General features: G+C 34.0%; 2 protein-coding genes across 7 annotated transcripts; one reads left to right on the top strand and one right to left on the bottom strand.

Moving 5' to 3' along the window:
- Positions 1-755: 755 nt before the first annotated feature.
- On the top strand, positions 756-5510 carry LOC120633944 (DNA repair protein RAD51 homolog 3-like). 2 transcript variants are annotated; one of them, XM_039904379.1, is made up of 7 exons: positions 756-938; positions 1608-1738; positions 2421-2527; positions 2912-3078; positions 3160-3288; positions 4206-4397; positions 5383-5510. In XM_039904379.1, the coding sequence occupies exons 1-7, from the start codon at positions 894-896 to the stop codon at positions 5413-5415; spliced, it is 804 nt and encodes a 267-aa protein (XP_039760313.1). In that variant the 5' UTR covers positions 756-893; the 3' UTR covers positions 5416-5510. The 2 variants fall into 2 exon arrangements, with proteins under 2 accessions (XP_039760313.1, XP_039760314.1); XM_039904380.1 differs by lacking the exon at positions 1608-1738.
- LOC120633943 (annexin B9) lies at positions 5508-22253 on the bottom strand. Of its 5 annotated transcripts, XR_005659209.1 has the most exons (9): positions 22134-22253; positions 21854-21891; positions 19382-19558; positions 12643-12847; positions 9814-10043; positions 9205-9301; positions 8420-8601; positions 6070-6217; positions 5612-5693 (listed from the first exon to the last, which is right to left on the bottom strand). XR_005659209.1 is itself a non-coding variant. In XM_039904377.1 (8 exons), exons 2-8 carry the CDS (start codon positions 21881-21883, stop codon positions 5643-5645), a joined length of 972 nt encoding a protein of 323 aa, XP_039760311.1. In that variant the 5' UTR covers positions 21884-21891; positions 22134-22253; the 3' UTR covers positions 5508-5642. The 5 variants fall into 5 exon arrangements, 4 of the variants coding, with proteins under 4 accessions (XP_039760311.1, XP_039760310.1, XP_039760309.1 ...); XM_039904377.1 differs by lacking the exon at positions 6070-6217 and having other exon boundaries at positions 5508-5693; XM_039904376.1 differs by lacking the exon at positions 6070-6217 and having other exon boundaries at positions 5508-5859.
- Positions 22254-23237: the final 984 nt, after the last annotated feature.

The following is a 23237-nucleotide window of genomic DNA, read 5'->3' on the forward strand; positions in this document are numbered from 1 at the left end:
TGGTATGGAGGAGACACGCTTTTGAGAATGATCGGTGAAATATGAGGAAGACCAAATTTTAATCTTGACGCATTTAAATGTTTCTCTTTAAACATATAGTTATTGGCACTGACAACTGACAATTTTTTTCCGTTTTTCTGTATTCTTTCCCATACATAGAAGGCAAACGTATTTAAGCGTACAGCCATGTCTTATATTTATTTAAACTACCTATGTTTAGTACACCCTCATTTAATAATGTTTATGGAAAGAGGGTATGGGAGTACCTCTTGCCTAGTGTTTTAGAAAAATTACCTAGACCTTTACTAGAAGAAATTGAAAATAAAAATCTGAAGCAAATCAAAAACAAATTGAAACGTTATTACATTCAAGGTACGTGCAAAAACTACAAGGCGGAAGTTCATCCAGACGATTCCTACAAATTCCATTATTTAGTATACAAATAATTAATAGAAATATTTCTTTTGTTTTTTTCTTTATATTAAATAATAATTAATATATATTTGTGTAACCCTCTCGAGCGCAAAAATCTTCCATAATGAAGATTAGTGTAACGTTATCCAGATTTAAACAACAATGTATTTTTAATTTATAATAAACAGGTTTAAATTTAAATTTATTTAGCATTCATCTGAAGTCCATTTATCTCTTTACCTTTTCCCTATGGCAAAGAATTAAGAAGAAAAATCAGATGAATGTCAAAGTCAAACGTCAATTCGAATTTTGAATTATTAATTCGCGGCAAAGGCAAACTATTCAATGCAAAACAAAAACAATTTATAAAGTAATAATTTATGTAATTTTGTACTTTTCTGAAAGTTCTGGCACAACTTTGTGAACGTTGGCATTTATATTCAAATTGTACTGTAAATAATTTTTCGCGGAAACATAAAATGAGTTCCAGTTTTAAAATATATAATGCTACCGAACTTTGGCAGGTAATTTAATGTTTCATTGAAATTTTCTTTATGTAATTAATTTTACCACTTATCTTCACGTTACATATTTTATGTTGGTTTTTGAATCCTAAGCAATATAACTTGTATTGCTCTAAATATTTGAGGATACCCTACTACTTCAGGTAATAGAATAGTATTCGTATTGTTTCCATGATTAAATATATATAAATAAATAAATAAATATACTACGACATGCTCAGTCTGATTAAATTTCCCGGTGTGCACCTCTAACTTTTAAGAGCTATGTGCGTTTCTTAACGCCTTACTAGCTAGGAAGGTTACCAGTGCGAAATTGTTAATTAATTGGGTTGGGGCTATTTCAATGAAATGTATTATTTTTGCCTTCACTATTGAAGGAAAATATTGTAAGATAACCAGCATGCCTGAAAGCTCTTCATAATATTCTTGAAGGTGTGTGGAGTCTACCAATCTACCAATCGTGGTAGATTACAGCCTAAGCCCTTCTCATTCTAAGCCCGTGGCCCGTTGAACCCTTTGAACCCGTCCCCTGTAGTGCACCAGTAAAGAGTAGATACTGATCATGATCAACAGACAGTTTAACAGTTTTGTTGAGCTAAACATACTGAAACTGAATCTATAACCTAACCTTTATATAAATAAAAGGTTTAACATTTTTTCGAATTTTAGGTTGAAACAGGCTTGCCTTCAATACCCACCTTCAGCCAAACCCTTGACAAAGCTGTTGGCAATGATGGAATACAATTAGGATCACTTGTAGAGCTGCTAGGCTTGCCAGGCACTGGAAAAACTCAACTATGGTTCTCACATAACTGCTTTAATATACATATGAATTACCTATGCTTTTGCTGTTTTAATATATCATATTTCTCTTGTACACAAATCTTCAATCTAAAATAAGTTCACACATCTTAATATAGTGAAGGTACTATTTTTTTTCTGTTGCTAATGCATTTGGTGTTAATAAAAGTGATTTGTATAAACAGAATTAGTACCTTTATGATGTATTTGTGATGGGATTTATCTTGACATTTACTACCCAGTACCTATGCTTATATGGAACCTGTATGCTAAATACATATTCCTTATTACTAAAATTAAATAATTTTAGAAAATGATAATTAATAAAAGGAATGTTAAGGAAGTTAACTAAATTATCTAAACGAAGTTCAGTTCAGCCATCTTAAAAAACATATCACTCTAGTCCCTAGTTATTATTTTAGTCCAACCGCCCCTAATTCCGGAGCTTAATTACAATTTCCACTAAGTTGTGGAAACTTCATTGGTTTATGTGATATTAAAAAAGAAAAGCTTATAAATTAAATTAAATAAGAATTATTGTGGTTGAATAAATATTTCTATTTAAATACCATCATAAAGTATGTCATGATACTTATTTAACAACATATTGCTACATTACTTAGCTATTTCAAATTTCAATTCTATTTTAAGTTTTTCGTTTAAAATATTATTTTGGTTTAGTTTGCAGCTCTGTTGCTCTATTCAAATACCAAAAGTATTGGGAGGTTTATACGCCGAAGCTCTGTATGTAGATACTAATACTAACTTTACTATCGGTAGATTTAAAGGTAAGTTTTATATTCCTTAATTAAAAACTTAGTTTAGTTTATTAATTTTAAATTTGTTATTTCATGTTCTGTTAATGTACAATATATTCGTTCATGTTAAGAGGAGGGTGCTGATGACTATGAGTATATATTAATACTTAGTTTAGGCATCAGTGGTCAAACCTACTAAATGTTGTCATTTTTATTTTATTTGTTTATTCATAATACATTATTCTTTTCCTTTAGTGCTATTCTACCTTACCCAATAAAGCTTTATCGGTCATTTGAAATAAAGCAGTCTTGTCATGTCCGTTGCTATAATATTTTTACAGTGGAATATTTTTTTATCTTATTTTTCGTAGCTTATATAGGTTCTAATCTAGGTTAACAACTGTTTTTTTGTAGAAATTCTGTTTGCAAGCTTAGCAAAATGTCAAATGTTGTTGGAGACTTCAATATCCATTAATGAAGAGGAAGCTCTAAAGAAATTGCATTATGTTAATGCATTTGGGCTTGAAAAGTTCTGTGCATTCTTGTATCAACTACCAAAGTTCATAAATAGTAGACCAAATGTAATTATTGACTTTTGTTTTGGACTATAATGCAAAATGTACAATGAAAAAATAATATACAATGTTTTTTTTTTTTTTTAGATTAAACTGATAGTAATCGATTCAATAGCTTTTCCATTTAAAGAGGGTATATCATTGAAACAGCGCACAGGATTACTTTACAGACTAATGGCAGATTTGAATAAGTTAGCTGTAGAAAAACAAATTGCGGTGAGTATTATCTTTCTCTTTGTAAGTCTATATTTTTGTATACAACAAACTCTCAAGCTTCAGCTGTATATATTAATATACAGCTGAAGCTTGAGAGTTTGTTTGTTGGTTGTTCGTTTGTTTCCTTGACCGCGATGATCTCGGGAACTACTTGTCCGATTTGAAAAATTATTTCAGTATTGGATAGCCCATTTATCGAGGAAGGCTATTGGCTATATATAATCGCGCTGAGACCAATAGGAGCATATCACCTATGAATAATGTTTCAATAATTTTGAGAGTTTCCGCTGCGTGCGCTGCGTATACGGATAAAGTTTCGATAAAATCATGTATGACAAAGTTCTTGTTGACTTATACGCGAACGTAGTCGCGAGGGTAGCCCTTGACTGCAATCTCACCTAGTGGTAAGTGTTGATGCAGTCTCAGATGCGGTTACCTTTAAGCGGTTGTGGCAATTATATTAAGCTTCTAACTGATTTCTACGCTGCATCGTACCGGAAACGCTGAAACGCCCCCCCAGACCAGAGAAAATCAGAAATCACAGATTCCTAAATCGCCCCAGCCGGGGATAGAACGCGGAATCTCCATTCATTAGACGAGGCTCGCCGCTGCGCCAGGGAGATCGTAAAACATCCGCTGAATTTCAAAAGCTCATCTAGATAATAGACCTGGGTCGCTTCCCCTAGGTTTAACTACAGGTCCTATATAAATACCTTGAGATACCCCATTTATGTTTGGAAGTTATAGTAATAATTATTATTATTACTATGGATTTAATTAAATCTGTAGTGTTTTTTTTTCAACGTAAGCTTTATTGACATGTTTTATACAAACTAGCTACTTGATGATTAAAGTGATCAAAAGCTTAATTCAAATCTACAAACTCGTAAATTAATATCTTTTTTCCTTCCTTCTAGGTAGTAATTACTAATGAAATGACTACAAGAATAGGTTTGTCATCCGGTGCTATAGTTGGTGCACTCGGTGATGCGTGGGCGCATCGCTGTAACAAACGACTTCTGCTTTCTGCACCTGATCCTCTAGATAACATAAGATTAGCTGTGCTACTTAAAAGTAATAGTGCTCCAGAATCTATTGGTAAATTCCAGGTGGGGTAATATTTATAAAGATACTACAATATTCTTTAATTATAATTTAATAATTTTACTAGAGTTGTGGGTCACAATAAGTTGTTTTACAATAATTAAAAATACACTCGTAAACAATCTACTGTCAACGACAGTGTGCAATTCTTTTCTGATTCTACGGAATAAGATTCAAACTCATTCGATTCATAAGTGCATAATAGTTGTTCGAATAACTAGTCCTATCTGGTTGTTATTGGACTCCATTTTATTCAGCTACATTAGTAAGTACCTAGTTAAAAAAAAGTCGAGTATTAATCGTAACGTACTTTATGTAGGTATTGCAAATATCTCGTTTTATTGGTATTTTTTTCCGTCTTTTTATGCTGCAGGAAGTCTTTACCTAAATAGATTTATAATTTATCAGATTGTTTAAATATTTGGTACAAAGCCATTTCATTTTGTGTGTTTTCTGCTGCATATTCATTGCAATGTTAAGTAGGTAGGTAGCTCTTACGGGTGTATGTAACTTACCAATTTTCTTTATAAAAGTCGAAAGTCAAAAATTTCTGAATTCAATTAGGATGGCGATAACCATATTCGTAAACCTAACCTAACCTAACCCAACGCACCCAATAAATTCAGCCGGGTATTCTTTTTTCTATCACCATCTCAAAATGTTATTTAAAGGCAACCACATAAAAAGAGCAGTCTGGTACCTAGATGTCGTGAGGAAAGCTGCATGCCTGAGAGTTATATAAGGTTCTCAAAGGTATGTGAAGTCTACCAATCCGCACTTGGCCAGCGTGGTGGACAACGGCCTTAACCCTTCTCACTCTGGGAAGAGACCCGTGCCTTGTAGTAATGCGGTAACTGGTTAATAATATACCTAGATTGCTGTTTTCGTCCGCTACTAAATAATATTTAAAAAACAAGGATTAAAACACTGGTTTTTAGAAATCACTTTGAAATTAATCATAATTTTGATAAGAAATTAATGACCTTTCAGATAACACAGGAAGGTATTCGGGATATTGATTAAAAAGCGATTGGAACATACATAGTTTTATTAATAATGTATTCAAATATATATTATAATACATCGTAAACAAAACTACAGCACCAATAAATATCTCATTTTCACAAAAATATCAAGCTTTTATTTCTAAAACATCTCAACAGTTATATAAAGGCAGTTTCATATCGGAACTTAGCTTTGCAAGTGCAATACAAACATTCTTACATTTTGAAGTCTTATTATGCGTTTTCTTAAGAAACAATAGCGAGTAACACCCGTTTGTAGTCTCCTTTCGTATCATCCTGCAAAATATTACATTCATATCTGTAGTAGTACTAATTTTGTAAACATGCATTGCTTAAAAATATGTAAAAAAATAATTTATACGCAAACAATACATAAATTATTTTGCAGGATTTAAGCACTAAGTGTGACTAGCACATTCTTGAAGTCACCGTCTAGGTCGTCCTGCAAAGATATCGAAAAACCAACACTGTAGCGGTTGCAAAAGTAACAAACAAAAAAGAAACTGGCCCATAATTTCTATTGATACGTCACACAGCGTGCAATCGAGATTAGCATGAGATTACAATTCATATATTCAATCATTGTGTATTAATTTAATTAATATAACTTAAACAATAAACGTTTAAAAATGCAACATTAAGTAAATCGTACCATTTGTAAATAGGGTACAGATAAAATATTCACACCACACAGGTTATACAATGTAGCATGGCGCGTGTAAATTGTGTCTTTAATGTCTGTGGCAGGCTTAGTAAGCCATTGCAGATAGGAGATGACCGAGGGAACCATTAACCTCCTCCTGAAAAATGGCAACAACTACTTGTAAATAAAGCGTCCACACTCAAACACTCGAGGTACCAGCCACCATGCACTCACGTCTAAAAGCTGTTATCTACTGTGCAAAGGAAATAACATGACAATGAGAAAGTATGAAGCAAAATATACAGATCTTTGTGAAAAAATAATTACACCCGGCATGAATAATCTAAGGTATGGCACACTGAAGACAAAATGGTGTGTATTATTTGTGATGAGTTTGTGACTTGTTTGTATGTAAAACATCGATGTTATAAGAAACCAAGACACAAATTTTCTTACAAATTTCACCGCCGTAAATATGTTCCCATTATTTTCTAAATATAACTCAGACAACGTAAAGAAATACCGCTCTGTAATCATGCAAATTCTTGAAAATCAAACCTACCTAGGATATGTTTGCTAAGATGAACGATTATAATACTACGTGTGCGCTTTCACCTTTACCTTGCGTTATCAACTTTAAAAATATGACAGACCAAGTGTCAGCATAACAATAAGGCAAGAAGAAGATAAAAGCGAACAATTAGGGCAGAAGACACATCTTCAATTAATATTACAGTGAAATATTTTCGGAAAAGTTTCGCGTGACCTTGGTCTTTTATCATCAACACGGTAGGACGATTATTTTGTTTTCAGTGCTGGTGTACCCTAGTACTTAAGAACCTAACAATTGACAAAAATAATTGAGAACAATAAAAACTAGGTGAATGCATTCGTTGTGATCCCGATCATCCGTGACACAATCTACTCAACAAGCGTCAGTAATGCCTTCTTGTAATCCCCGGAAGTGTCGCCCTGAAATCAAAATGTTTCACTATTCTAAAACGCTGTTCGTTTACGATGATTTTTCGAAATATTTAAAATTAAATAGAACAAATGAATAAAGTGTAGGTGTGTGATTTTTAAATAACTGCCTCTTATTATTATATGGACGATATCGTAACCAGATCTTAAAAATGTTTGTCTGTCTGTCAGTTTGAGACTAATTTTTGGAATGACCAAACCAATTTTGACAGAAAAATGCACAGCATTTAAGGAAAAAGAGCAGGATATTTATACTTTATACCAAAGGGGAAAACTGGTTACTTACAATAAGTTATGAGAGCCACATCGCCACAACGGTGGTCAAAGTTTTTGTAGCTCCATGTATATTGCTTGTTTTTACCTCTACAATTTACAGCATTGCTTCTTATTTTTAAGATTGTTCTAATATTAATATGAAAACGAAAAATATATTGTTTAAAAAAACGGATTCAATTAAAAATCACAGGAACAAGAAGTTATTGACAAATTGTATTAACGGACAAACAAAGGGTTTTGATCGTATTAATGGACACGTAAAATCCGATGGCGTATTTATCTATTACAATATATTCAATAAACTTTAATAACATTATATGAATAGATCTGTATACATCATTTGCTTTGAGAGAAAAAACATAATATGAAAAATTGATGTCATTAATATAATGGAAAAAGAAATTGATTTATAAATATAAACATTTTCTCATGCTGATTAAAATATTGAAGCGTTTTGTTACAGATTTTTTAGAACCTTGTAAATATCATAGAAAGTATGGGTCAGCATCTTAAATATTATAGGTAACTGTAAAATGTAGTTTGTCATGCTGTTAGTTACGAGACGATAAAAATACACATAGCAAATGGTTAAAATGGTTGTCTTCTAATTTGATACGTAAATTTTAGTAACTGTATTTAATGGATGAAAATTACTTTGTCATACTAGGCGTGAATATAATTTAGCAAGTGTAATAATAAATGGTTAGTTTCACTAAAACTTTATCAGTGGACATATAAATTTTGAAATCAACGTTTTGTTTTGGAGTAAACTGAATAGTTTCCTGAACATAAAAAAAAAACAAAAATTAAGAAACTTTGTATCAAGTACAATTACTTACGTAGTTTACAAAATATTGAGGTAAGTTAATCAAAAAAAGTGTTTGATCGTTATACAAAGGTACATCTTTTTATGTTCAAATTAGAGCACTACTAAAGAACTAGTTCAGCCCACACCAAGGAATTTTATTTAAACAACTCCGTAGCTTAAGCAAGTTAAACCTAATTTGTTCGAAATTTAATAGTAGTAAACTACCGAATTTTTTGTAAGCATCTCAATTGTATATCAAGTTCCAACAAACACCAGCAAACATAAAATACTCACGGCGATCCATTCCTCCAAGGCTTTGCCGAATTTGTCGAGGAATGCCTGTTTGATGTCGCCAAGGTCAATCTCTGAGCGACTGACAACGATTCTGATGAGGGTCTTGTCGTTAGTGCCGAGCCCCTTCATGGAGTAGTATAGGCGCTCCGCGAAGAAACCAACTTTGCTCTTTACGCATTTCACTATAAGAAAGCAATGTATTTATTCATTAAGACTGTTCGAAGAAATTAAGAAGGATCCACGAAGCGACGGAATTCATTCGCTGATTCACAGTTAAATTTTTCAAGTATTGCTGCATTTAACTAAATTGTTATAAAACAAAAATAAAATTTGCATCCTTTTCACAATTTTCTATATGTTCTACCTATAATGACGATTATTTTAATGTGCTAGTTATGTACAGTATATTTTTGGATGCTTTGTAGTAGTTGTCTTTGACAAAATCAAGATAAAGTCTATTCCGTGACGGTGCATGACTCAGTGCGAGGTCACACTAAAACTTCCTATTATACCCATATGACCTTGTGACGTTGCTAATGATTCAAACTCTAAGAACATTAACTACGTGTTCTGTTTAATTCAAAGAATTGAAGTTCCTTGATATGTTCCGGTGATGACGGCTTCCTCAAAACATTATTATCGCTTGTATCATCGTCGTGTGACTACTTAGTAAGGTATTTCAAGCGGGAGTTTTTTCGTATTTTAATATTCAGATATTTTCGAGCGTATAACAAACGTTGATTTATAAAAAGTTATCTCGAGGTAACGTATTAGTAAAACCTTACCGATAGCAAGCATGCCCTTTTCTACACTTCCAGAGAATTCTTTCTTGATTGTGTCTTCAATGTCTTTGCCGGTTAATGCTTCATATTCAGCGAACACCTGTAACGAATCAAATATTTGGTGTCATTTGTATTAATCATGAATAATGCATGTTGTAAACGTCTGCGGCTACAATTAACTTTTTTATGCTTAAATGAATGTATGGTTCTCTCTGACTCACGACATCAGGCTGGCGTCACGCAAGCTTATATGAATTTAAAAAATTACGCTTGTGTTTAGATCAAGGTCAACCTCTTGAAGCTATCTTTTAATTGCCTACGTCCTATAGTAGGAATGTTGAGAAAAGTTTAAAAGTGATCTTACTTCTAAACCGAATATAAAAATGAAGAAACAGATGTAAAATATTCAAGCCAAATAAGTTCGCTGTTCATACATTAGCGAGGTTACCATACCGATTAATCGACACTCGTTAAAAAGTTGTTCAAGGTGAATTTAAAATAACAGTTAGTTCCCTCGACATTTTACCATTAAAGCAACTCGTCAGGTTAATGGATTGTTTTAAAAAAGCACACAGAGTCTTGAGGGTACATTAAAACGTATTTTTGTCTCACCTGTCGTAACTGTTGGTAAGAGCGTGTGATAAGGATGGAATTGAAGACAGACTCTTCGGTGCCCCATTGGCCCTCGCCAGCCGCTGCTAAGGCTTCTGCGTCAGATTTGGCGGCTCCTTCGTCGACGCCAGCGTTCTCGTCGCGATTGGCCATGCATAGTGATACGCAGAGACGTTTGAAGTGGCCCGATGTGTCTCCTTTGAGGTCCGATTCTAGACTTTTGCCGTATACTGTGAAAGAGAGTTTATTATTGATGTTTTTTAAATATTAAAGCGGTCTTTTCAAATCGATTTGGGACTCCAACATTCTTCAAAATATATGACTAACTGTCAGAAAATGGACAAACTAAAACATTTAAGACATGGCCGGAAACCGGTTTCAGGATAAAAGATTTATCGAAGTCGACCCCTAAAGGGGTGAAACAACAAATGTACCTAATTTGTTTGAAGGTCCTACGACTTCAAACATAATGAAGGTCCTATGACTTCGAACATAAACGCATGTTATTTTGGTTTATCTTAATAAAATACAGCACACAGAAGTTGGGGTAGCCCAATAAAAATGTTTATACTATGGGAAATCATTAAGTTGCGACTTGGGAGTAACTCAAATTCAAATTCAAATTCATTTATTTCAAGTAGGCCTACTTTATAAGCACTTTTGAAACGTCAAGTATGTATGTTTGTAGTGACTCTACCACCGGTTCGGAAACTCAGTAGTTGCTCTTTTCCAACAATCAACATTTACAATCATTTTTCTATCTTGCGGGTGATGAGAGCGAGGATGGCTGCTTCCAATCTACCTTGTCATTGAGGAATTCATCAAATGTATAGTAACCTCGCTGTACTAGATGCTTTTTTACACATTTTTTAAATGTATGCATTGGTAGGTCAAGAATTTCCTTAGGAATCATGTTGTAAAAGCGTATACTCAACCCCACAAAGGAGTTCTGCACCTTTCGCAAACGATATGCAGATACTTATCACTAATTTATGTCCGTTTCTGACTCCGCACTGTACTCGACTACCCTATAGGACCAATAAGATGTAGGTTCGAATTTTTATTAATATCCGTGGCTTTACCACAATTGTGAGAGGCCAATCTATTATTAAATTGGATATAAATTAAGTTAAACAGTTAAAAAGTTAAAACGTTATTTTTGTTTGTTCTCTCTTAAATTTTTCATAAGATTCGTATCTGGAAAATGAACGTTGCATTCTCATTGAAACCATGAATACTAATGGAGCATGACGTAGTTGCATTACAACGTGAGCTAATAACTCACGGCCGGTGTCGATTCATTCGAAATACATAAGTACAAATGCTTGAGTATATCAGCAATAGTACCTAATCTACGAAATAAGCACTTGTTATGCAAAAATTCTTCTGAATAAATATTGTCACGTTCAATAAATATACCATACCAAGATTTTTATAAAAACCAACTATTTCAGTAAATTTAGCTACTTACTTTACCTTTACTTACCTTCTAACTTTGATAGATTTTATTGTGTGTACCCCGATATACTGTATCCTACATCTCTGTATCGTAACCTTTTTCATTTCGTTAGTCCATTACGGAATAAAACACAAAAATAAAACAACGCAACGTTGTATTAGGAAAAAAGAAATAGGAAAAGGTTAAATATTTTGAGTTTATGGCGAAGCGTTCTAGAAACGTGAAATCGATAAAGCATTTTACATCCTTTATTCAGTAACTGCAACCACAATCGCGTGTTCGGAACATATTCAATTTATTATTACTCATTTTATATACTTAGTTAATGTACATATTATTCAGATAGTATCTAATATATATAGATAATAACTATCGTCATAACAGAAAATATAGTAAGATTTCTTTCAAAGACTCTTGAAGATGACTAGTTCATTTAAATTTTTGCACAATGAATCAATCCAACCGTCCGGCCAAATAAATATTCAAACTAGGGATGCCAACCGAATTCATCAACGAAGACATCGTTTTTTAAAACTTTTTAAAGCTTATTTAAACACATAATTTGTTTAAACACTTGTTTGGCAATGGTTTCATCGCGAAATTGCCTTTACGATAGTCGGTTACATAGGTTGGTACCTACACTACACTACACTAACTCGATTACAATAGGTTAATCTACGGTCACAATCAGATATAAAAATTGCGTTTCTCAATGTTAGAAAATTTAAAGGGCAAGATAAGAAACCGTAGAAACGGACGTTTGTTCTTGCTTTTACTCGACCTCATTTTATCGTAACATGAACCGATAATTCTTACAGGCAGTCATTTGAGTCTTCAATCGTACTTTCAATTAACCTGTTTAGTTTGCAGATAAGTAATGGCTTCAAAAGTGCATTCACAGAATACATTTGTAGGCATTTACTTCGTATGCGTACATAGTTGTAATTGTTACGCAAATTTATGATAAAACATTCATATGCATTGTTAAAAATAAGTCATAATTATAACCGTCACAGTAGAAGCTTCGGTTTACCCTTTGTTTCTGGAATCTCATGATTCTCTCTCGTATTAAATTTACCCATTTTTGCAATGAAAAACAATGAATATAAAAATGGTGAAATATTCTGCGAAGAGGAAATTCTCCGTGGGTAGATTCAGATTTTTATCTATATGAAATTTAAATAGGACCATTTCTGAAAAAACCCTTATCGAACAATAAAAGCATCGTCTATAAATGTCGGAGTTATGTAAATTGATAAACTGAGGACGTCTGTTAAAAATATACCAAAACAAATCTGCGAAGTAATATGATAAGTAAACAATGTGTTTGTTTGAATAAAATGGAGATAGGTCTGAAAGAATCTACTTACATTGCTCGTAAAAAGCTGAGATGGTACGGATGCCGTAGTTTGACAAGGTGCATAGGATCTCAATGATGGCTTCTTCATCAGTGCCGACTCCGGCAACCGCATCGTGCAATTCCTTGGCGTAGAAGTGAGGTAGGGGGGTCATAAGAGCTATGATTACGTTTTCAAGGTTGCCGCTGAGTTCGCTTTTCAGTTCGCTGATGAGGTCCTGTTAAAATAAAAGTCTTTGTAGAAATCTAATGATCAACAAGTGTAAAGGCTATGTAGTCTCATCCAGTATTTATGTTATTTTGAACGCTTTATTAAATTTTAATAATACCAGGAATTTAACTGCAGATTAAAAAATGATAAATAAGGGTAGGGGCCAAGGCAGTATCGTTTCGTTTTCTCGTTATATTAAACGCTTTATTAGTTTTTTGTTCCAGGAACTCCAGGAAATATACTGATGACAACTTTTCTTAAAAAAAAAACTGTACAGCTTACACGTTGCTTCAGCTATAATTTTACTGGCTTTCAATAATGTCTAGTCGCTGCATAGTTATGTATGGTTTTCAATGCCACTTGACGTCGTGAATAAATAGCCTTACAATGAGTTAACATGGTCTCATATGTAAGACAAATACCTTTATTTACTTTTTCTACGTTAGAGTTAGTCTTAAACCCACTTACTTATAAATGTGGCGTTAACATTATTAAATTAAGACTAACTTTTTCATTTAAACTGACAGCACCTTTAAAAGGCCAGAATTTGACAAAACACTACTCAACTTATACCACGTTTATTAATAAAAAGGAAGCAGTTTAAATCCTTACTAGTTTTATTAATGGTTAAAATGTTTGTTTGTTTGTCTGCCCTTCGTTAACACCGTAACGAAGCAACCAATCAATTTGCTTTTTTGCATAGAGTTACCTAAAAAGACAGAGTATAATGGGCCATTTTTCCCTGGAAAATCAACGTTTCCCACAGGATTTGTAACAAAACCGTAATAAACACGAACGAAAAAGGCGTGCAACATCTAGTATTTCATATATTTCAGTTTAGCTAGCCCTGCGTAAAGGTAATTTTGTAATAAAGCTATATTTAGACATTCTACGATAACGCTTGTTGGTAAGAAGAGTAGGTATAGGTTTAAACTACGCGTGATTGAAAAGCTATTGAATCGCTAAAAATAAATGATGTGATCACAGGGTAAACCAGTGTTGCCTTCATATAGAACAACTACTGTTCCTTTTTCGGTAACTCTTAAAATACTTAATATAACTTAAGTTACAAATATTCTTGTATTGTTCATTTTTTATCGCTAGTACATTGAGATAAGTTAAAAGCTATTAAAATTGATCGAGTAAGTCTTTACAGGCAGACAGATTAGACGTTTAAAAACTCGTATTTGCTTTGAATACCAATTTGGATTATATAAATTCTCGAAGACTCTCATAGGATATGAATTTATAAAGATTCTATATAAATTTACATATGAATTTTCTAATTTCGCGTTATGACACAAAGGTAAACAAACAAACGATAAGATAAGATAAGCCCGGCTTGGGCGAAGAAATCATTGTGAGTCGTTTTCTAGGTGTTATTTATGCTTATGAGCTATGACAAAATGACAAAATTTTGGATTAGTTCACCTTTCTCTACATCATTATACTCCTAACCGATTTCGATTACTGCAATAAAGGTGAGCTGATTCTGACAGAAACGGAGCCAAACATTCAGGTCGAATATGTGGCTCTCCATATCGGATTCAATACCAAAAATTGTAGTCTTTAATGCGCAAGACGCCAGTTATGCATTTTGTGATTTTAATTTTGAAACTTTGTCGGTCTCGTGTGAAGAATATTATAGATAATTTTGACCCAGATGCCAAGGATATAAGAGTAACATTTATTTTGTTGTTTAAACTTTAAAAGTTACAAAATCAACTTTAATGAATATTGCTTCACAACCTCTGCCATTACGACTAAAAATATCTGGATGCGGTCTCTATTTAATTTATCACGACTCAATATCCTTTCGTCTAACAATGAGAAACTATCTTTTAACTGCTTGTGCATTCTACTTTTTTTTTTTTTCTGCCTTTTCTGTTAACTTTTGGGTCCCTTAACTTTTGTGGTTTTTAAATTGGTGGCATTATTAATAAACGTAGTAAAGCTGATGATTAGTAATACAATGATTTATCTTTCCTTCATCAGTATTGTGAAATTTGAAAGAAGGCAGAACATTGCATAACTATACAAGCGGTATTCAACGTTCATTAAAAAGGGGGTAACGCCCAACTAAAACCACTACAAACAAATTTTCGAATCCACGAACGTCAACGACGAATATTAAGGATGTTATCTTAATCAAAATAATAACAAGCTAGTAGAATAGACACTGTTTCTATTTGGCAGGGAATTTGTTTGAATAAAACTTAAATCGGCTAATGGGCCCATGCATCTTCGGACACGAAAAAAATTTATTTTAATTTACATCGTGTCCGAAAAATTGGTATTGACGTCTGATGACCCAAGAGCTGGCGCTTATTTAGCCCAACAGCTAAGTCTAGCAATTCAAAGGGGCAATAGAGCCAGCATTTTGGGTACCATGCCCATAATTGAACAGTTAGACGGCTTATATTTTTTGTAAATATAAATGAAAGTTTGTAATTATTATTTTGTGTTTACTAATTGGAATTATATTTAGGCCTTCTTGAAATAAATGAACAATGGGCTAATAATACGTGCAAGTACTAATTTATACAGTAGGTATTCAAAGGTCTCAATTATTATGAAGTTAACAAGTTAATTTGTCATGACTCACGATAATCGATAGGAGAAGCCTTCATTGAACAATACTAGTAGTTATTTCCCTATTAATGTAAGTAGAGTGCTGACTCATATTTTAACTCTTAAACAACCGATTCATTTGTAAAGTTGTAGCAGAGTTTATTGGTTTAGAAGGATACATACTCGTACATATTGTTTCCATTTTTTGATATCGAGCTTCATATTCTATCGAATCTGTACATGATCGAGTGAAAATATTCTAAATTCTTTAAGTATTTAGCAATTGAACACTTAAAAGACATAAAGAAACAGTGTACGCGACTAATGTTGAAGCATCCAAAACCACTCCTCTTTAGAATGGTTTCTCGAACAAACGGTCAGTCACAGGTCACTGCATACCATTTAGCAGTTGACAGTAATTATTGCCTCTTGTGTTCTATACGTTCACCATAAAATGCGAAAATGGAAAAAGTTTGTGAGCTAGCTACAGAACGGGTGTAAAGTGAGACGTGCACGGGGCGTTTTCCCTGTTTGGACCCTGCATACAATAATGACTGAATAATTATTTTCTTAATTCAATGATCCGTGAAATATACTTCTTATCTAATCTTAAATGGGATACTAATCCCAATCCTAATCTAATCTTAATAGGATGTATACAAATATCTTGAATTAAGCCACTATTGTACTTCAAACTTTGTCACTTTTAACATAAAGACTTTTTTTTAAAGCCGGGAGAACAGCAAAGATTAATTAAAATAAAAGGAAATTATGGATGAGCATTCTGTAAAAACTGCGTAATGATTCTTAACAAAAATCCTAAACACCTAAGAGAACAAAGTCAGCATAAAATCAAGTTAATTGAGAATTTCGTATAATTGAAAATATTTGATGTGATTTTCAATTGAAATTAATTGATTAAGTCAGTCAGTCAGTGAGTGAAATGTGTATTATGAATTCAACAATATTTTATCTCGTCTTTCGTCTCATGTTTATAAGTGCATAGGCGTTAAGCTGGATTTGAAACGATCCCGTCTCTTATACGCAGGGTCGAGGGCCAGCTCCGAAAGCATCCTGAGTTTCAATTAACAAACTGCTTTAGGTTAAATTAGTATGTAGATTTAACATATATTTTGTTACAACACACTGCACGGCTAGCATGACTAGGAGACAATTATATCCCCGGGAGCAGGAGACAATTATATTATACCCATATTATATCCCCTGTATATATTATATAATTTTGTGTCGTGTACCTACTATGATCCTTGTTCATCCAATTAATAAAAGCCACTCGCCTTTGCACCCAAACCTAACATAACCCTAATAAACTTTTATACTTTTTTACAAAATCGATTTAGTAGTAGGTAGTATGTACCCTCGAAGTTCAGTTATAGGCAGAGTAGCTTGTTATTTCGACAAGGGTAAGTCGCGCATTACTACGGCTTGGAAGTATTTAGCAACCCTCTTCTTGCGAAAATTGTCATCGTTGGCATTTCTATTTAGCTCAACCTTTGAAGGTATTAAATGTCCACCGCACTGCAGACGTGTAGACACTAGCTAAGGTTAAAGACATTATGTAGGTCTTTTAGTTCGTTGACATGTTGCGATATCTAATACCAGCGGCATTCCAACGGGCTTATGCTATAAGTTTTATTTTACATCAAACATAGCAGAAGCTATTCTCGCGTAAGAATCGCGACCTGAACAATTTGTCTCCACGAAACGAATCGGCGGTCAGTCGATTCGTCGTCCGGTCGATTGATAAATATGATAATTATATTAGCATTATTGCAATTGTTGTTAATGGCTGAGTTTATGACGAATTTCTAATTTTAGACAATAGTGCCAAATAGAAAGCTTTGCGATGAGATTGCGATCATATTGTCGCTGTGATTCCACGACAAACCATTACAATGGTTTTGAAATACGACGTTCATTGTATTAATTAGTGTTTATATACATACTCATTGGTGCAATGTGCAATTTGATAATAATGTGTAAAAAAAGATACCTAGCCTAATGTTACTTAGGATTGCTTAACGCAGGTCCCATCGACCCATCCATATTATTTTCCATTCGCCTTATTTTTTTTGGAATGCATTAATTAGTCAAAATCATTATCTAGTTCACTTGTTGTTTGTGTTGCATTGTTAAAGACATAACAAAATAGGTAATTAACCTCTGGACACGAGGCGTGTGTGTGGCTGTACAAGATGATACAACTTCAGACTGGCTACTTATTTTACTAAGTACGTCTGCAAGGACTACACTTATCTGATTTACAAGGTAACCCGTGAACTGCCAGCAAAGGCAGGACCGAAATGATATCCACGACAAGGGATACAATTAAGGTATATTATTCGGATATTATTTCCACGTTAGTACCAATGCTCGGAGAGTTAAATAAGCTGTGGGAGAAGACAAAATATTATCTTTTCCCCGGGGTCAAAACTCTCCTGCCCGTTCCTATTAGCCGTGCTGATAGGAATTAGAAGCTACCTTACCTAAATACCATAAAATACATTTTTTTTATTGATCTACTCAAAATAACGATATACAATGTTGCAATAGTTATTTATTATTGAATGTTATTAAATGCGAACATATTAAATAACATATCGTACTAATGACTACTTTTGATAGTTTATCGGCCGCGGCAGTACCAATCGGACGGGTTATTGCACTAATCTAAAGCTCAACTAAAATGAAGGTCACCGTGTTTAAAATTCCTCTAGCAGTTGATGCAGAGGAAAATAGAAAATAATGTATAAATAACTTTGTTTTTGGTCACATGGTCCATTTTTACAGGTTAATAAAAATATAGTTTATTGCGTATACTATGTTTGGCCAATAATTATAGGCTAGTAACAATTGTAAGCGTAATGCTTTAACAGTAGGTAGATCTTCGTTCAAGTAAGTTTAAAAGTATTTATTTGTCGATTTTGTCCCTCGGAAACATTTCTTTTTTCTTATCGAAAAATACCCTATGTGGTTTACCCCCTAAACTTAAACGTTTACATAAAATGCGTGATAAAGTAACAAAAAAAATTAACTTACATTCGAATTTACAATAGGACGAGCTATTGCCCGCGTTTATTAGGTACGTTGTTTGTTTTTGACGTGAAGATCGTTTGTTTTTCTGGGATAGAAAGTAGCCTATGTTACTCTTAGTCCTTTTAACTAACTCTATCCAAAAATCAAGTTAATTGGTTTCTTTGTAAGGGCAAGGAAAAAAACAAATAAATGAACAATAATTTCGCAGGATTTATAGCATTATTTTTGACGGTTCAATTGGCACAGTGGGCAGTGCTGCATTAAGAGTCCAATGCAACGGGTTCGATTCCAACAACTGTGAAATCGATTCCAACAACTGTGAAATTTTCGTTTGGTGAACTTGAATGTATTTCAGTGTCTGGGTGTTTATGAATATATTATAAGTATTTTTGTCTATTATTCATAAAAATATTTACCAGATATCCTACCCACCCAGTACCCATAACAATTCCCTCCCTGATGACATACGTCAGGCCAAATGCCTTTTTAAAAGTCGTTTGAAAAACTATTTTTTATGTATGTAGCGTTATAGTATTTAGATTATTATTATTATATGTATGAACAATGTGCATTATATATAATAAATATATGTGTTGATATTAGAATTTATAACATGTAGTTCAGTTTGCAATATTTTTATGAAGGTATTAATTTTTATTGCCGCACCAACCCGTTCCTTATAAGAACTACTTTCGCCAAAGGTTGTCTGGGAGAGATTGCTTTAGCGATAAGACCGCCTTTGCACACCTAAACTAGTTTTTTTATTATTTTTAAAATGTGTTTCTGTTTGTATTTTGTTTTTGTGTGTGCAATAAAGAATTTAATAATAATACGTGCTACGCTTGCTTTGGGGCTAGATGGCGATCTGTGTACTGTCGTGATAGATTTAAGTAATATTTATTTTATAACTCACCTTTCCAAAGTTAGTCTTGAAGGTCTCCGCGATTTCGAGACGTTGCACGATGCCGCGCCGGCAGAGGACGTCGATGATTGCCTTCTCATCGGTGCCGAAGCCTTTCATAGCTTTGCGGAGGGTCTCCGCATCCGCGACAGGGTCGAAGGGATCCGCGGGGTACACCGTGGGGGTGCACTGATAAGGAGAAATCAAATAATCAATAAGTGGGCAGTAATTTGAAGAAACAACCCAACATAACATGTGCCGTGTGGTTACGGCAGATCAGAACCACCCAGTGGCGTGCACAGAGTTTTCCACCAGGGTATGCATAAAGAAGGTTCTTCCTTCTATGGGATAATCCTTCGCATTTATGACTCATACAAAAAATTTAGGATAGGCAGTGCTTTCGTGCATGTATGAAGTGCACGCCACTGGAACCACCCTTTCTCTTTCCGCGGTCGTCGTACGAGGCGACTAAGGGAATATGACGGAGAGCGAGCAGCATCGTACTACTACCATATCACCAACCCGTGTGCGTGAGTGTGTGTAATGCATCACAAAACAGCGTGGTGATTATTGGCTATACATCCCATCTCCCACTGAGAGAGGCCTTTAGGTCAGCAGTGGACTGTTTTAGGCTTGTGGTGAACAGAGGTTTCGTTATCGGTATTCTTTTATCAAATTTTGGAGTGTGCTCAGGAACTATGCGACTCAGTTCCGCCCACATTGTATTACTAACAAACCCCATGGCAACGGTCGGCACCGTTATTTAAGATACTAGTAGGTATATACCGTAAGTTATAGGTAACCTATTGTAAACAGCATAATGCGATCCCTTTCCATGGGATACGGAGTGAAGAGACGGCACTAAATTTAAATTGTATTATTTAGTTTAATTTAGAGATGTGTATAAAACAAACGGCACCATTTAATGCCCGTAAATCATTTAATTGAAAAGACAAGAACGCTCATCATCATATCATCTCTTACCTACCAACAGGTTTGGAGTCGAGTATTTAAAGTTATTTATACCTGCATACCTACAATGAGTATACCTGCAATATTCCACAAAAAGGTCAATCCCTGATTCATATTATTGAAGCCATTTTTTAATTTTGTTTTCCTAATAAGAATCACAATCGGCTTTGAGGTAAAATCAGGTTGGAATACCTACTACTGTTTTAAAAACACCTAAAAGTTATGTATTCATATTATAATTTATAGTCAAACTAAAGTAAAGGAATACAAAGTGAGAACTTAATGACGCTAATTGATTTTGCAACTGATAGAAGTCAGAAGGATTTTCCTTTCGTCTGAATTTTATCATACCTAATCGCTTTTACCGCGTGTTCACGCTTAGTTGGAGTGGAAAGCAGAAAAGTGAACGTAAAATTCCATCGGATCACTCCCATATACTACTTACTTTCCTAAAAATAATACTGTAGTAGGTAGCTCCATGAAACTACTTTAGGATATTAATAGTTTCTATTAACTCGTAAGGGAGGGGCCCTTGCGTCAGTCCGGTGAAAATGGACAACTACCTATGCCTCTTTATCTACTAGGAAGTTCATGTATATACCTTGGTAGGTTCTTTCTATAGAATTATTAAATAAGTGTTGTAATTTATTTTATATATAATTTATTTAACGTTTAATGTAATGGAGAACTCTCAGGCATGCAGGTATCCTCACGATAAATGGTTAGCAAGTAATTAAGTACCTATATGTTTACAGGTGGTAAATAGATAGCCTAGGTTAGGATTTCGGCCTTACTCGGGAGATCGGAATTCCATTCCCGAAGTGGCGTGCATATAGCTGACCAGAGTATACATAAAGCAGGAAGATGACATAAAATGGAAAATCCTTATACTATACGAGATATATAAAAAAATAGGGTAGGCAATGCTTCTGCGCATGTATGAAGTGCACGCCACTGCATTCCCGGTACCCACCTCAAACTTTTCGAAATTGCGAATTAAAATTTCGAATTGTATTTGATTGGTGCCTTTCACCCAATCAAATACTTTAACGGTGTAGGAAAAAATCGTGAGGAAAACTGTACGCTTAAAAGTTCTCGAATATATTCCAAAATGTGTGTTAATTCCACTAATAATAATTTTGTGTTACTTCTCTTTGGAATAAATAAATTATCAAGCTAATCATTATCCCTATTATTCTGATAATTCCTCAAAATAATAAGATATTATAATTTAATAGGCACGGAATTAAAAACTTAAATGTTAATAAAATGTGTAAGCGGGTAGATAGTAGATAGGTACCTACCCTCTATATAGATTTAAGAAAAATTATTAATTAAAGTTGGTAAGCAAAAGGTTAAAATCTCTTCCAAAATGTAACCTGTTTATAAAACACTGTACCAAAGCAGTACTTAACCTTGCCCGGAAAGGATGACATCATCTCGTGAGAATCAATACAGCTAGGTGTCTATAGTTCTATAGCTTGGTACAATATAGGTAGGAGGAAAACTCACCTTGTAAGGGTAATACTGTTGTCCGCTCATGGTGGTTTCTATAACAAAAGATAAATATGTAAATAAGTGTAAAACTAACACTGGAACACCTAAACTGCAACTAAAAATAAACTACAATCACGCGAACCGGCTTTTCGCATGCAAACATGAATGCCGCTCGGAACTCGACTAAATTCTTCACGCGATATTGAAAATAACACAGAGAATAACTCTTAACAATCACTGCAAAATTAGCTCTTTATTAGGATGAATATACGGAAAATTCTAAGGAAATACGTACTTTTTATTTTATTCCTGCGACACACCCAATTCTCTACGGTACGAATTCCGAAATAAACACGACGGGCGTTCTCGGTGAGGTCGGTGCGATTCGTCGAGTTAATGTTTGCCCTCTCACTCACAGCGGCACGATAAGAGCTTCGCAAACTTTGGTTCAATTTTCTGTGTACCAAGTTGGTGTTATCGTTACTCAATCAAGAGACTATATTCCTATGAATCACAGTAATTTATATAACTGTTTACTCTGATTCTGATAGACAGCGTTCTTGCATCGCTTTTATTTTTAGGTTCATTCTCATACGCGTTTAAAGGTTCCAAGAATTGTATTTAATTTTTGTCTGCTGTCTATTCGAGCATCATGCAGAAACTACTGAACGAAACTTGGTATGCTTATAGCTTAACTCTGGGCTAACATTTATTCTATTATTATCCCGAAAAAAATTGGGTTCCTCTAGGCATAGTTGATGAAAGATTTTGGCGATTTTACATCATAACAATTGAAAACAAATATGTATAAATATAAACTGCTATAACAGGGTGATATCTAACCGATTTTATTAAATCTTTTTTTATAAAGGTTCATTTCAGCTTTGTCCAAATTTCTTGAAGATGTGGTGAATGTGGATAGCAGCAACCCACTTATCTGAGACTTAACACACATACCACATATGTAATGAAAACGTGACCTAACACTTCTACTGAACGAACTCCGAAAAAATGGTCGGAGTTTTCTAGGATAACCTTACGAGTCAACAACAAAGTTGGGTCTTAATTTACCGTTTTTTTTATTGCTGCTTATAAACCATGGCATCTCTCAATGATAAGCAGTTCTTTGTGACATTGAACGCAAATTATAAGTAAGACAAAACCGTAGTAGTTCATCGGGACGGTCATTTGTGATTCATAATGTTGATTGCGTAAGAGTGGCTGTTAGTCTGCACTTTCAATGAACATAATAAACTAGACTGGCACAGAGATAGCTTGCATACTGGACACGCAGATGGGATACTTTATCCCAGAAGAGCACAGGAGTACTGTCGGCCAAACTTTGCTACTTAAACAGTTTATTTGATACTCAAATAAACTTGAAAAATAGTGAGCTGAA

Source organism: Pararge aegeria, chromosome 22 (assembly GCF_905163445.1).
Source record: "Pararge aegeria chromosome 22, ilParAegt1.1, whole genome shotgun sequence".
Classification (NCBI taxonomy): Eukaryota; Metazoa; Arthropoda; class Insecta; order Lepidoptera; family Nymphalidae; genus Pararge; species Pararge aegeria.

Excerpts from the sequence above, each read along its gene's own strand:
- LOC120633943 (XM_039904377.1), bottom strand. The coding sequence starts at position 21,883 with ATGAGCGGACAACAGTATTACCCTTACAAG. Across the intron at positions 19,559-21,853 it reads AACAGTATTACCCTTACAAG|TGCACCCCCACGGTGTACCC; the intron begins GTGAGTTTTCCT and ends TCTCCTTATCAG. Across the intron at positions 12,848-19,381 it reads TCAAGACTAACTTTGGAAAG|GACCTCATCAGCGAACTGAA; the intron begins GTGAGTTATAAA and ends TTATTTTAACAG.
- LOC120633944 (XM_039904379.1), top strand. The coding sequence starts at position 894 with ATGAGTTCCAGTTTTAAAATATATAATGCTACCGAACTTTGGCAG. Across the intron at positions 939-1,607 it reads ATGCTACCGAACTTTGGCAG|GTTGAAACAGGCTTGCCTTC; the intron begins GTAATTTAATGT and ends TTCGAATTTTAG. Across the intron at positions 1,739-2,420 it reads ACTGGAAAAACTCAACTATG|TTTGCAGCTCTGTTGCTCTA; the intron begins GTTCTCACATAA and ends ATTTTGGTTTAG.